Source organism: Trachinotus anak, unplaced genomic scaffold (genome assembly GCF_046630095.1).
Source record: "Trachinotus anak isolate AG129_WGS33_773 ecotype Australia unplaced genomic scaffold, CSIRO_AGI_Tana_v1 ptg000007l, whole genome shotgun sequence".
Classification (NCBI taxonomy): Eukaryota; Metazoa; Chordata; class Actinopteri; order Carangiformes; family Carangidae; genus Trachinotus; species Trachinotus anak.
Window position 1 is genome coordinate 554,392 of NW_027273858.1, and position 14,919 is coordinate 569,310.

At 40.8% G+C, this 14,919-nt stretch overlaps 1 protein-coding gene across 2 annotated transcripts; it reads left to right on the forward strand.

Moving 5' to 3' along the window:
* Positions 1–1,725: 1,725 nt before the first annotated feature.
* foxg1b (forkhead box G1b) lies at positions 1,726–6,889 on the forward strand. 2 transcript variants are annotated; one of them, XM_071479823.1, is made up of 2 exons: positions 1,726–4,256; positions 4,301–6,889. In XM_071479823.1, exon 1 carries the CDS (start codon positions 1,956–1,958, stop codon positions 3,213–3,215), a length of 1,260 nt encoding a protein of 419 aa, XP_071335924.1. In that variant the 5' UTR covers positions 1,726–1,955; the 3' UTR covers positions 3,216–4,256; positions 4,301–6,889. The 2 variants fall into 2 exon arrangements, with proteins under 2 accessions (XP_071335924.1, XP_071335925.1); XM_071479824.1 differs by having other exon boundaries at positions 1,726–4,250.
* The last annotated feature ends 8,030 nt before the right edge of the window (positions 6,890–14,919 follow it).

A 14,919-nucleotide genomic window follows, 5' to 3' on the forward strand; every position in this document is an offset into this window, starting at 1 on the left:
GTATTATTATTATTATTATTATCATCATCATTATTATCAGTATTATTATTATTATCATCAGTATTATTATCACTATTATTATTATTATTAGCAGGATTATTATTATCATTATTATCACTATTATTATTATTATCATCATTATCATTATCATTATTATTATTATCATTATTAGCAGTAGTAGTATTATTATCAGCTACTTTACACCAGTCAGAAAATAAACAGGGTTATTTTGTGCTGCAGCTCCGACTCCTGCCGACAGGAGGAGCTCTGGCTCCAGCTACAGGACCTGCCGAGTGTGTGTGTGTGTGTGTGTGTTCATTAGTAGACAATACCGGCGCGTTCACACACACACACGCGCGCGCGCGCACAGTGAGCGTGCACGCGCCGTGTTTGCCGACATGAATTCAAACTTTTATTGTTGAGAAAACAAACACGAGGAGCGTGCCCGCGGTCCGTGCGTGTGCGCGTCTACGCACACGCACAATTACACGAGCGAATTTAGGGAGACGTGCACGCGCGTAAATACCGACAGAGAGAGAGAGAGAGAGAGAGAGAGAAAGAGAGATATAGACACACACACACAGAGGGAGAGAGAGAGAGATAGAGACACAGAGAGAGAGAGAGACACAGAGAGAGAGATAGAGAGATATAGACACACACACACACAGAGAGAGAGAGAGAGAGAGGGAGACACAGAGAGAGATAGAGAGATATAGACACACACAGAGAGAGAGAGAGAGGGAGAGAGAGACACAGAGAGAGATAGAGATATAGACACACACACAGAGAGAGAGAGAGAGGGAGAGAGAGAGAGATAGAGAGATATAGACACACACACACAGAGGGAGAGAGAGAGAGACACAGAGAGAGAGAGAGAGACACAGAGAGAGAGAGAGAGACACAGAGAGAGATAGAGATATAGACACACACACACAGAGGGAGAGAGAGAGAGAGAGACACAGAGAGAGAGAGAGACACAGAGAGAGAGAGAGACACAGAGAGAGAGAGAGACACAGAGAGAGAGAGAGAGAGAGAGAGAGAGAGAGACACAGAGAGAGAGAGAGAGACACAGAGAGAGAGAGAGAGACACAGAGAGAGATAGAGATATAGACACACACACACAGAGGGAGAGAGAGAGAGAGAGACACAGAGAGAGAGAGAGACACAGAGAGAGAGAGAGACACAGAGAGAGAGAGAGAGATTACAGAGAGAGATAAAAATGACAGGTTTGTGTAGTTGGGACATTAAAGGTCTTCAGCCTCAGTTTGGAGAAGAAGAGGATTTGTTGACAGAATCACCAACTTGGAGAAGCTCCTCCCTCCGGAACCTCCTTAATTACTAATTTCTCCACATCCAAGCCACGCTCTCTCTCTCTCTGTCTCTTTTCTCTCTCTCCACTCCTCCATCCATGCATCTCTCATCCTGACCCTCCTCTCTCTCTCTCTGTGTGTCTATATCTCTCTCTCTCTCTCTCTCTCTCTGTCTCTCTCTCTCTGTCTCTCTCTCCCTCTCTCTGTCTCTTTTCTCTCTCTCCACTCCTCCATCCATGCATCTCTCATCCTGACCCTCCTCTCTCTCTCTCTGTGTGTCTATATCTCTCTCTCTCTCTCTCTCTGTCTCTCTCTCTCTGTCTCTCTCTCCCTCTCTCTGTCTCTCTCTCTCTCTGTCTCTTTTCTCTCTCTCCACTCCTCCATCCATGCATCTCTCATCCTGACCCTCCTCTCTCTCTCTCTGTGTGTCTATATCTCTGTCTCTCTCCCTCTCTCTGTCTCTCTCTCTCTCTGTCTCTTTTCTCTCTCTCCACTCCTCCATCCATGCATCTCTCATCCTGACCCTCCTCTCTCTCCGTCTCTTTCGTTTCCAGCCCGGATAAGGGAGGTGGACGAGCTTGGAGTTGTTGGTTATTTTTTTTTCTTATTATTTATTCCTGGTTTTTGGGAGAGCCGCCACCGGGCATGGAGGATGTGAAGGACCCGCCGACCGTCCACCGGTCCTCCTCCTTCAGCATCAAGAGCCTCCTGCTGCCCTCCAAGTGCGACAGACCGGACTCCGTGGCCGCCGCCGCCGCCGCCGCCGCCGCGGTCGCCGGTATCCCCGGGACCCTCTCTCCCTCACCGGGCTCCGACTGTGAGAAATCTCTGGACCCTCCGGAGGTGGGCTCCACGGCCGCGGCTCTGGACCCGGAGAAACCGGGCAAGGAGGAGCAGGGGGAAGAGGAGGAGGACGGAGGAGGAGGCGGAGGAGGGGACGGCGCCAAGGCGACACAGGAGCAGAGCACTAACGGCAACAACAGCGGGAAAAACGGGAAATACGACAAGCCTCCGTTCAGCTACAACGCCCTGATCATGATGGCCATCCGGCAGAGCCCCGAGAAGCGGCTCACGCTGAACGGCATCTACGAGTTCATCATGAAGAACTTCCCGTACTACCGGGAGCACAAGCAGGGCTGGCAGAACTCCATCCGGCACAACCTCAGCCTCAATAAGTGCTTCGTGAAGGTGCCCAGGCACTACGACGACCCGGGCAAGGGCAACTACTGGATGCTGGACCCGAGCAGCGATGACGTTTTCATCGGGGGGACTACCGGGAAGCTCCGCCGGCGCTCCGCCACCTCCCGGGGCAAGCTGGCGATGAAGCGCGGGCTGCGCTTCGCTCCTCTCGGCTTGGGGATTAACGAGCGGGCGAACAACCCGCTGTACTGGCAGATTTCTCCGTTTCTCTCCCTGCACCATCACCACCACCACCACCCGCACTACAACGGATCCTCACCCGGGTTTTTGAACCAGGCGGCCGGCTACGGGTCGCTGCTGCCCGCGGTGGAGCAGCTGAGCAACGGGGACCTGGGGCGGTCCATCCTCGGCGGGTCGGCCGCCGGGGCGCTGGGCTTGACGAACAGTTACGGGATGAGCACATCGCCGGTCGGACTGCTCTCCGGACAGACTGCCGGGTATTTTGTCTCAGGGACCCAACACGCTGCTGCAGCGGCGCCGGGGCCGCCGGGAGGAGGGCCGCCGCCTCCACCGCATCCTCCGCCGCATCTCCAGCAGGGCGCACCGGGGTTCGGCGGCCTGGCGACCAGCAGCTCCCCGCAGTCCTTGCTATCGGACTCCCTCAGAAACAGCTCCCTACCGGCCTTCTCCCCGGGCGTGTCCGCGGGGTTTCCCGGGATGCTCTCCCATCAAAAAAGGGTGACCCCAAACGCTTTCCTAAACTGAACTCCCCCCTCCCTCCCCCAGCACCGCCACCTCTCCTCACCCGCGTCGGTGGCACCGGGACGAGGACGCACAGGAGACGTCATGTTAAGGGCAAAAAAGTGGTAAATATCAAACACCGACCGCAAAAAACAGATATGAAGTGAAACTTTTTGGCCATATTCTGCCCCGAAGTGCAACGGGCTCATCTCTGCTCGCGTTGTTGAAAAAGGGACAAACTTACCCGCTGGTTGTACAACTGTAAACTAGACTTGCCAAAGGTGACGCTATAAGAATATTTCAAGCTATTTATATCTTGTACAAAGATTTTCAGTACTTTCTTTGAGTCTTTTATTTATGTTTTGTATTTATTGTACAATGTATTTAAATTCTATTTGTCAGTGTATACTCATCAGTATTGAGGAAACGGGGGTGGGGGGTGGGGGGGTGGGGTTGGACTTACAGGGTTAATTATTATTTATGAATTTTGAGACAATCAAGGAGAAAAAAAGACAATCAAAACTTTTTCTTTTCTCTTTTTTGGGAGGAAAAACTTTTGAAGAAGTAAACAATGAATAAATGAAGCCTTAAAATCAGCAGAAACAATCAGGGGTTTTGAGAGGAAAAATAAGCCTACAAATCATATCTCTACTCAGGTTCGACCCCGGACAGGCCTAATACTAATACTAATAATAATAATAATAATAATAATATGAATAATTAAACTGCTCTGTGAAGAGTTTCCTTCCAACATTAAGATATCCAAATATAAATCTAACCTTTTCTTTCTAAAACGGCAGAGCTGTAGGTTAGCTAAGCTAATGAAACCGAGCTGCTGCTTTTCACTGCTAAAACCTTTTTTTTTTTTTAACTTAAATTGCCCATTTAAATAACAAATAAATAAATGAGTGGATATAAATGTTTTTGGAATAGAACTCTTCATATAAAATTATGCAAAACAACGTGTTTTTGTGTTTTCTGTTCATTATCAGAGCCCAGATTGTCATTTTCACTTCAGTTGATTTTGGTTTAATCGTGTGTGTGTGTGTGTGTGTGTGTGTGTGTGTGTGTGTGTGTGTGTGTGTGTGTGTGTGTGTGTGTGTGTCCAGGCCTGCATGAGCGTAAAACCTCCTGCGCATGTGCGCTGAGGGCCGCCGTACAAACAACCTATAATTCTAACAAAACACAAACGTCACTTTTTGCCGCAGTCTTCCCATTTCACAACCCGCGGGTCTGCTGCAGTTTCCCGGTGAAAGTTTTGAGGCGGCCGGCGGAGGCTGGAGGGTTGGAGGCCTGCGGAGCTTTGTTAAAGAAAACAAAGAGCGGCCCCAAAAATAATCAGGCTTCACACACACACACACACACACACACAAATATAAACACACACACACACACACACACACACACACACACACACACACACACACACACACAGCTGTTGTCAGATGAAAAACTTGTATCTCCAAAATCCCAACTTTTTCTTGAAAACTAATAAAAACAACTTCATCTTACTGAGTGTGAAGGTTCGTTGTTGACATTAGAAAAAATTGGTTTCACAAAATAATCTTTAACCTCCACACATGGTTCAGTTTGCACAGAGACATTTTCAGGTTAAGTAACGTTAAGCTGGATCACAGAGCAGTTCGTGGATGTTCTCTGGAGCCTTTCATGCTCCAGGAGCTGAAAAATGATCAACAATCAAAAACATTGGAGATACAAGGTTTTCAGCCAACTGCAATGATATATGTGCAACTTGTGTTTTTATGTTTTCTTGGGGGGAGTAAACTGCACAGCAAGTTTAAAATGTGCATCAGCTGACCTCTGACAGGCGGATGGGCCAACATTTCCAGTGTTATTGTCTGATGTGATGATACAGAGGTTTTAGTGAAAAGACAACTAGGTGTGTTTTTTCTTTTTATGGCACATTTTTATTTCATGAAAACATAATTTTAAATTAATTTCTGTAACTTTATTTCAACATGCGGCAGGTTTCATAAAGTGCCTGCTTTTGTTACTAATAGCCCAGAACTTCATCTTGTCTTTTTAATTAAAATTTCATATTATGCATTTAATTTACGATGGAATCACAAAATTTAACTCAAAACACAGAGACATCTTTTCACCAGAGCCAGGCTCATTTCAAATTAGAACTGGTTGTATAAATCCTTTTTTTCTTCGATAAATAATTCAGTTGAAATGATTATTTGGTGCAGGGAAGTCAGTATTTAATTGCATAACTTATTACAACATAAACAAGTCTCTATATTTTGTGGCTGTGGTTTCGTTGCTATAAAAACATAAGTACAACAACAATCACATAAAATACAGAAAGAAAAATCAGATAAACTTTTACACTTATATAATTTTTAACTTGACCTCAAGTAATTTAGCAAATCGACTTCGATCGCTGTGTCTTGACTGTTTACAACGAATAGAAATAAAAAAACAAACAAATTGAAGGTGTACAAATTTGACATTTTACATTAGCGACAGCCTTGTGCCTGCATTAGAAAAAAAAATGTTATCGCTAATTTTTTTTAGCATTTGACTATCAAAGTATCGATCAGTGTGGTATTGATCGGTCCGTCCTCAGATCTCAGGTCAGTGCTGTCTGAGCTCTGCAACACAATCCCCATCAGAAAAATGTTGCCTTTGCAAAAAAAATGAAGCAAACAGAAGCTGCAGTGGAGAAACAGGAGGCAGCAGAAAATGTCAATGATATTTAAAAGAAATATCCATTTATGCTGATATGTAGCCTGTGTTCAAGCAGCCGCGCAAAATATAAAATTATAAGATTTAAGGAACAGAAAGATGTAAATTATCACAGTCCAAAAGAAATACGCCTTTTTAAAATAAATCAATTAAAGCCTAAAATCTTCCCTTCACTGCTGACATTAGTATTAAAAGACACTGTTAAATATACTGATCATTACTCAAATTATCACCTGGTTTGGACCTTTTACTGCATAATAAATATCACGAGCTGCATGTCAATGAGCTGCAGGTTGAATTTCATTTAAAATTATTTAAAGTTGGGTCTCTGAGTTTTTTTAAATGAACCTCCTACTTTTTCTGTTGATATTTCAAACTGCTGATCATGCAAACATAAACGTCTCCCAGCTTTTTTAAAAATGATATTTTTTACAGTGCGAGACAGCAAATACTTACATAACCTCTGACCAAAATAAAAGCCTCCTCAAGCCCCAAGAAGAGGCTGACCTTGTCCCCACACACACACACACACACACACACACACACACACACACACACACACACACACACACACACACACACACGCAGGTAAATAAAAAGAAAAATGAGGATATTTTTGGCAAAATAAAAGCACAGACACAGTCCAGCAGGTCTGACTGAGCCTCATTATGTTCAGATATTAAATTGTTCATTGTAAGATTTTCCCAAGCAGCAGAACAGAAACAGGGTTGGTTCCCAGCAGGAAGTGGACTGATCCAGACTCAGAGGTTTTTTTTCTAAGTCTTTGTCCATGTCACTTTTAGTTTTGTAAAAAAAAAAAAATTGAGGGGTTTTTCTTTTCTTTTCTTTTGTTTTTTATTTTTATTTTTTTGCACTTTTGTCATTAGCGTTCACTTGTATGAAATCTGTACTGTCTGTTTTGTTGCTGTCTGTTTCTTTTTTCTCAAAGAGACTAAACTTGATTAAAAAGGATGAAATAACCTGAAGCAGAGTTTCTGACTGACTGATCTGAAACATCACACTCGAGACATGAACAGAAATGTAAAGGCCTGATCACAGGAATTGATCTTTTAAAATCTCACTGTTTCACTGTTCATAATTTCAGACATTGAGGAAGCAACAGACATTTTATTTTCACTGAAGTGATGTAATTTGGAGATACAAATGTGGCTGTTTTGGTATTTTTTTAAGATGCATATTTGAATTTTTTGTTGCGTAACTGAGTAAATTTTTGTAGAAGTAAGAAGAAACTATTTATTTGATCTTATTATTTTAATTTAATTTACTTGCTGTGCGACTTGCGATGTTTAAGGGTTGTTTTAAATTTGAAAGTGATTTGTTTATTGATTTTTAATCAGTGTTATTGGTGGCTGATAAAACTTTTGTAAATTTAGTTTTTAGTGTGATTTATTAACAAATACAACAACAAAAAATCCCTAATTAGTTTTTAGTTGTATCACAACTTATTGGTCTTATAAATTACTTCTTTTCATATATATTTAGGCCTGAGTATCGGCCTAACTTAAAGTGTTTTATGAATCATTTTTCGTCCTCAGAATTTCAGGAGTGCTTCATATTTTCCGTATTAAGTTTGGGTTTTAGAAAACTGGTTTACTTGCATTATTATCACTGATTTATTCATATTTTTTCTGATTATGAGTTTTGATTAGAAGGTGTATGTGTGTCTTTTTTTACTTTCTCGTGTGACTGACTGTCGATCTCTTTAATTTCATGGTTGGTCCATGACCTTTGCTTTTACACAGTGTTTAAGTCTGACCTGTGAAGTTAATGCACAGAAGAACTTTTGTAGTGTTTTATTAATAATCTATATTCTTCAGTTTATATTAAGGTTTTATTGTAAACTTCAGTGTGAAGTGTTGCGCTAAGAGCATTAGAAGTGATTTTTAAAATTACCTCCAGGTCTCCTCATGCAGTAGTTTGACTCTGAATCTCCATATTTTACTTTTTAAAGTTGTCAGTCTTTATTATTTCATGAGTTGAGGCTCATTTCAGCAGGTTTTTGGATGTTATGTCTCTGTGCTGTCTGACTTCAGCAAAGTCCTAAATTCATTCAGTGAGGCTGGAGTTTACACACAGTTTGAGCTTCGCTGCTTGGACTCAGCAGTGTGTAATGTCATGAGAATAATGTGTGTGTGTGTATGTGTGTCAGCTGCACTGACCTAAAAAGAAAAATGGGCTAAATCTGAGAAAATCAAAACATAACATCAGTTTCAGGGACAGTTACACTTCACTGAAGCAAACTCAGTGTTTTAATTATGTGTTCATATTATTTATAGTGTTGGTGTCTCATTGGCCTTTAGACTGACCTGTAACTGTGAACACAGAATGCTCCTTCATTTATAACACAGAGAAAATCCCTGTTTAACAGCACTGAGCCAGTTTCTCTAAAGAATCCCTAAAGTAATAATCCTGTTAAAAATCATTTTTCCAAGTTCTTGAAGATTCTTATTAATAAAAATGTCTCGATCATAAATATTCATGTTATCGGCTCAGTGCCACTCAGATGAATTTCACCTAAACTGTGCCTTTACCCTGATAATATAGTTTTATTATTCCTATAATATACCTGCAGAATAATAATCCTAATGTTATGGAGATGATGCCGTGGTTCTCAAAGGTCTTTTCGACCTGCAGTTTATTCCTTCAGTTTATCTAGTGCATTGAAAACTGTTCGATTCTCCCTTCATTAAAACTCAACGTCACATTTTGACTTTTAGCTTTAACACATCTCCATGATGGAGAGAGGAAAGATCATGAGAGCAGAATCAATAAATCCACCAATAAACAGGCTGTAATCACAGATCAATAATTTATCAAACAGTCAACAACATGAAACACAACAAGTTGTTTCAGTTTTGTCGACTGTTTGATGCTTTTTATCAAAACAGGTTTTTGTGGTGACTCATAGAAACTGCAGGAGAACAGAGTGAAATCAGTTTGTCTCTCTCTGTCTCTGTCTTGAGTCCGTCTCTGTCTTCCTGTCCTTCTGTTGCTGTTCATTTCTGTCTGAGTCTCTATTTCTGTCTCTGTCCTTCTCCACCTGTGTCTTTGTTTTTTGTCTGCTGATGTTTCTGTGTCTCTGTCCTTCTCTATCTGTCAGTTACTGTCCGCTGTTCTCTGTCTTCACTGCTTATGTCCTCCTGTCTCTTTCTGTCTGTCTCTGTCCCTGTCTTGCTGTTTTACCTTGTCCCTGCATGTTCTCTTGTTTTTGTCTGTTGCTGTTCGTCCTTGTTGCTGCCACTCTCTGTCTCTGCTTGTCTTTTGTCTTTGTATCTGTCTCAAACTCCATCTGTGTCTTAGCCTTTGTCTTCGTCTGTCTTTGTCTTTATATCCGTCTCTGGGCCTAAATCTCAGATTCTCAGTTTCTCTCTGTTTCTGTCCATCTCTGTGTTTTGGTCTTTGTGTCTGTCCCTTTCTGTCTACATCTCTACCTCGGCTCTCTCTGGTCCTGCTTACCTCTGTCTGTCTGTCTTTATCTGTCTCAGCCTGTCCCTGACCGTCTCTGTCTGTCTGTGTCTCTGCAGCTTTAAGAGGAGTCTCTCTGGGAGAATTTAGGTCAGCGCAGCGCTTCAGTCGGCTCACTTGTTTTGGCAGCTGGGACGGCCCAGAGGGGCGGGGCTAAGAGGAGGGGGAGGGTATGTAGTGATGTAATTTTGTGTCTGAGCCTGTGATGTCACATCCACAAAGTCTGGTCCCAAACCAGTAAAACTGACTGGAGAGGAGCAGGTTCACGCTCCAAAAACATCAGGGCCACATGAAGACCAGAGCCGGGCCACAAGTGGTCGACTGCAGCCAGAACATGACCAAACATACCGACATTCAGCTGCAGTCACTTCAGCCACACATTACACCGACTGGAATTAACAGCTGTTCAGCAAATAACTTCCACAAATATTCATGACAGGCTGCTGCTGATGATTATTATCATTCATGATTCATGATTAATTAGGAGCCAAGAGTAACATTTTCAAATGTTTTGTTTTGTCCAACAAACACCAAAATAAGTTATTCAGTTTACAATATAAAACCTTCTCATGTATAAATAATTAGAACAAATTAATGTTTGTTATTTCTTTCTTGATAAATGAAATTAAGTGTTAACTGATTGTTGTCAGTTAATTTTCTGTTGATTTCCTCGGCACGACTATAGGAAATATATTGTAATATTTATAATTACAGTCAAAATGAATAGAGGGATTAAAATGAGTTGAAACCAACCAGAGTAATGTGCTCGAATACGCTTCACTCCCCCTGAAAACTGAGGATGTCCTGGTCCTGAACCCAGAGAGGAGGGAGGGGTCATGGAAGTGAGACTACAACATGTGAATCAGCAGTGGTTTTTGTTGGTGGGGATTGGGAGTGTGTGGGGGGGGGGGGGGGCACACAATGCTGCCACCCTGCAGGGTTGATAAGTTATGGTGATTGAGCATTTGGTCCCTGTCCCCTGCAGGAATGTGATTTTACACTCTGTCAGCAGCACGCACACACACACACACACACACACACACACACACACACACACACACACACACACACACACACACACACACACACACACACACACACACACACACACACGTGGACTACACAACGCTGACCTCCTCATCACTTCATTCAACAGAACCAGCGTCTCTGAGTCACAGACTGTAGAAAAACACGACTGTGCATATTTGGTTTTACCTGGTGTTTCCTGGGCGTCACTGAACCTCCTGTAGCTGCTGCTCTGTTATCAGCCAGTAACACACAGGTGACCTGAGGACACAGGTGTGACATTAAACTGCAGCAGGTGAACCTGTGGAGACTGACACTGGTAAATAAGAAGCTCTTTAGAACAAGAAATCTTTCATGTTATAACACGATTTTGCCACGTTATTATTACATCTTTTTTTTTTGTTACATCACAAACATTTTTTTTCATTAATACAATCTTTTCTCATTTTAAAATGATAAACTTGTCTGATAACATGACAAGAAAATTCCATATTTATTTTGTTTTTTTTTAACGGTTTGTTAAAAGTTTCCTGAAAAAAAAGGAAACTTTTGTGTCTCATGATGAGAAAATATGTCACACTAATATCCAAAAAAACTAAAATAATAAATAACTATATCAAGAAAAGTTTCTCATTATAGCAAGAAACTGAGAGCAGAGTTTTATCATCATGGCAGCAATACACTAGAATTAATCTGCTATAACTTGTTCACTGCTCCCAGGCAGCTCCCCTTTAAAACCACAGGCTAGCTGTTTCCAGTCTTTATGCTAAGCTAAGCTAAGCTAAGCTAAGGGGTTTGCCAGTGGCAGCGTCGTATTTACTGCACAGACATGAGAGTGGCATCGATCATCTCATCTTCCTCTGGGAAATAACTCATTAAGTTAGTGACTGATCCCCTTCATGTTTAACTGGAACAACAGTCTCTCCATGTTGGCGAGTTTTCTCCTCTCGCCATATTGTTCCAATTAAACATGGCGACAGATTTTCAGCATCTGATAAGTGACTAAACCAGATCATGTTATTCACCTTTGTGTAACGCTGCTTTGTCGAACAGTGAAAAACCACCTTGTGTGAGGATTTTTCGAAATTCATGTGTTTTCATTACTTGTTTTTAGTTTGCAATTTAAAACTGTGCTTTAAGCAGGTTAATGTAAAACATGGCAAATGTTGGAGGGAGGTGGGGCCACAGACTCCTGTTACTTAAAGTTTACAGAGTTTGCATTGAGCAGTATATTCATTTTATAAATGTAAATAAATATCTACATTATAATTAAAAGTTAGCATTTATTCATCTGACGTCCTCCTGCAAATTTATACTGAAAAACATCCTAAATTTACACATTATCTATTGTACAAAGAAAAAAGGAAAGAATACTAAAAGAAAACCACAATTAAATAAAAATTTACAAAAAATTACATCTTGCAAAAAAAAAAAAAAAAGTAGAGGTAGTTTTAATTTTAGTTTTAATTTATTCTTTTTGGGGCAGTTGATTAATTCTCTTATGCATGAGGTTGACTATAGACTCATAGACTCAATTAATCTAGATATAAAATATTAAATATGCTTTTTAACCATTATTAATATTTTCTACTTTTAGGACAAACTGGTTTTAGTTTAGTTGATCATAGAGCTGGAGTGTGAAAAAAATTAACTACACAGAAATTCATCAACTCAACCTGCGGACAAGTTTAACAAATAATAATAATAATAATAATAATAATAATAATAATAACTGAATAAGATTTCCCTCAGTGGACGAACTGAGGACCATAAACCGCAGAAGCGTCTCTGATGGTGCAGCTGATTTTAATTTTGGACATCTGACCTCGGGAAGTTCGACAGTCTTCGGTCATACGTTCGTATCATCCAACAGTTTGTTCCAGTGAGTCACAAACACTCACCTCCTCTCAACTCTGACAGCGCTGAGCTGTCAGAGGCTGAAACTGGGTTGAAGTGATGAATGAAGCACGCTGACTGACCTTTGACCTCCTTTCTGTTGGCTGTCAGGTCTGTGATTCTTTGCGTTTTCTTTAAGCTCTGTAAATGAGAAGAGAATTATTCAACTTGGTCAAAAATAACAGAAGATTATCTGTTAGTTACTGAGTCACACTTCCTGTTGTCACATGGCTCACGTGCTGTTTAACGATGGCAGATTGAATATCGAGATACTTTACTAAACTTTCTGTCTACACTGAGATGGTTTTTGATTTTAAACCCACAGATATATCTTCTCATGGATATCAACACTTCAGATAAAACACTGGAGAAGTTAAAATATGAGACGTTTAAAACACTGAGAGCAAAAGATAAAAGTGCAAAGAGGAAACATCAAACACTTCAATATGAATATTACAGGAATATTGTAGAAATGCTTTGGTCTGTAGTTTCCTTCAGTGGAGTGTGAGTGAGGACGCTGCTGTAACCAGAGCTGAGCAGGACTGGAGACAGGCAGCCCTCATGCAGGTGGATTCCAGCTACAGAGGAGGGTTCACAGCCCCCACAGCTCAAATATATCAGGGACACAAAACTCCATTATACTCACTGACTGTCAGAGTCTGCTGCAGTGAGGATTCAAGTGGATTCAAGTACTTTTTTTATTGGTTTCATTATGTTATTATTCTTATTATTATCATTTCAATTCTGTTAAACCACAGAGACACTTTAGTTTAATGACAGGATTTTATTTTGCAGAGCTCTGAGACTTCAACTCTGTGTCCCTCTGTTTCTCCTGCTGCTCTGGTGGAACTGGGATTTTCTCCTCAGAAGTTAAAACCTGATCCATGATCGGATGAAGTGAGTCAGGATCCCGTCGTACGTCACGGCAGCTGTGATGCAGCCCCGGTCGCGGACTGACCACAGGAGTGAAACATCTGTTTTAGGCATTTTGGTGCTTGTAGTGAACATTGAGGCAAATGTTAAAAACACAATCTGACTTCTTTGAGTTCTCTGTGCCACAAAAAGTGATTAAAGCCACATTCATGTCAGATTAACAGTCTGAGTTAATCAGATCAGTGGATATCCTCCAAACTTAGTGTCTTTAGTACAGAAGTCCCTCTTTGTGTTTCTGTGCTGAGCTGCAGCTGAGCTACGTAACAAAAAGAGAGAATTTTGTGCTAAAAAAAAAACCAAACAAAAAAAAAAAAAAAAAAACTGTATTTCTCAGCGTTTCCATGTATAAAATAACATAATAATTTGTACAGTAATTCCATCCCTGTCTTCTAGAATTTATGTTTTCTGTCAATGTAATTTGGATTTTTGAAAATTATTTATTCATTTAGCAGGTTGCAAATGTTTTGATACTGAAAGCATCAATAAAATGTTGACAGACAATCTCTAGTCAGATTTCCATCAGTTTTACACAAAATAGAAACTTTTTTTTTTTTTTAAAGTTGAGTCTGTGTTTCCATTTTTTCATTTCACAATTTCAAATTGTACATTAAACAGGTTCATGTAAACACACCTGTAGAACCTGCAGTGACTCCAGCATCATTTGAATGTTTTCTTGTTCTGTTCAGACTCTTGGTTCAGGTCAGGGAAGGATCCTGGTCTGGTTTCATACAGAAAAGTTCACAGTGACTTCAGACACGTCCAGTCTGTATCTTGACAACAGTTCTGGAGAATACAGTCGTTTGGTTTTTGCTGCAGTCATGATCGACAGTCATGATCTGTTTTATATAACAGATTTAATTGTGATGTGGTGCACAGTGTATGTATCAGCAGACACATACACACAGCTGGGCGGGAAGATAAAGTGACGTTAAAGGTGCTACTGTAAAGTTAAAGGTGATGGAAAAACCCAAAACAGCAAAAATTTAGTTTGAAATCAATGCACAGTCTCAACAGTGGGACAATAGTTTCACATGTAGATGCTTTAAAACAGCAGTGGTTCTGAAATCTTAAAGAACTGGAGGATTGCATGTCAGAAAAAAAACAACATATTAAAATAAATCAACTGAGGTGTTCACTTGTCTGAGAAGCTGCTACAGCAGAAAACTACTTCAAAACACAGACATCCCAAGCAAACAATAACAAGGAAGCCAGGGGTCAGAGGTCATGACATCCCAACCTTCTTACAAATTCAATAGGAAGCTTGAAGGTATTTAAAGTTCAGCGAGAGTTGAAACAGTTAAAACAAACTTAAATCCTCGTCTCTTCACTTCGTCCTAACAATAACGACCACATGATCAAAGCCTTCACTCAGACCGCCTGTTAGTGCTAATCAGTGCTTTACTGTTGGCATGGCAACCAACCACAGTCAGCACCTCATTCAGAGTTACACCTTGAAACTGGAGACCTGACCCTCTCATCTATCAGCAGATACACACACATCACCACATGTTTAAGGATTTAACAACAACTAACTTTCTTCATGACAAAAATTAGACAAAACCTAAATAAAGAGTTGCAAAGAAAAATAAAAACCCATGATAAAATGTAATAAAATTTTTCGGCCACAAAAGATGGACAAATTACAAATTACAAAAAACTGATGGACTAATTACAG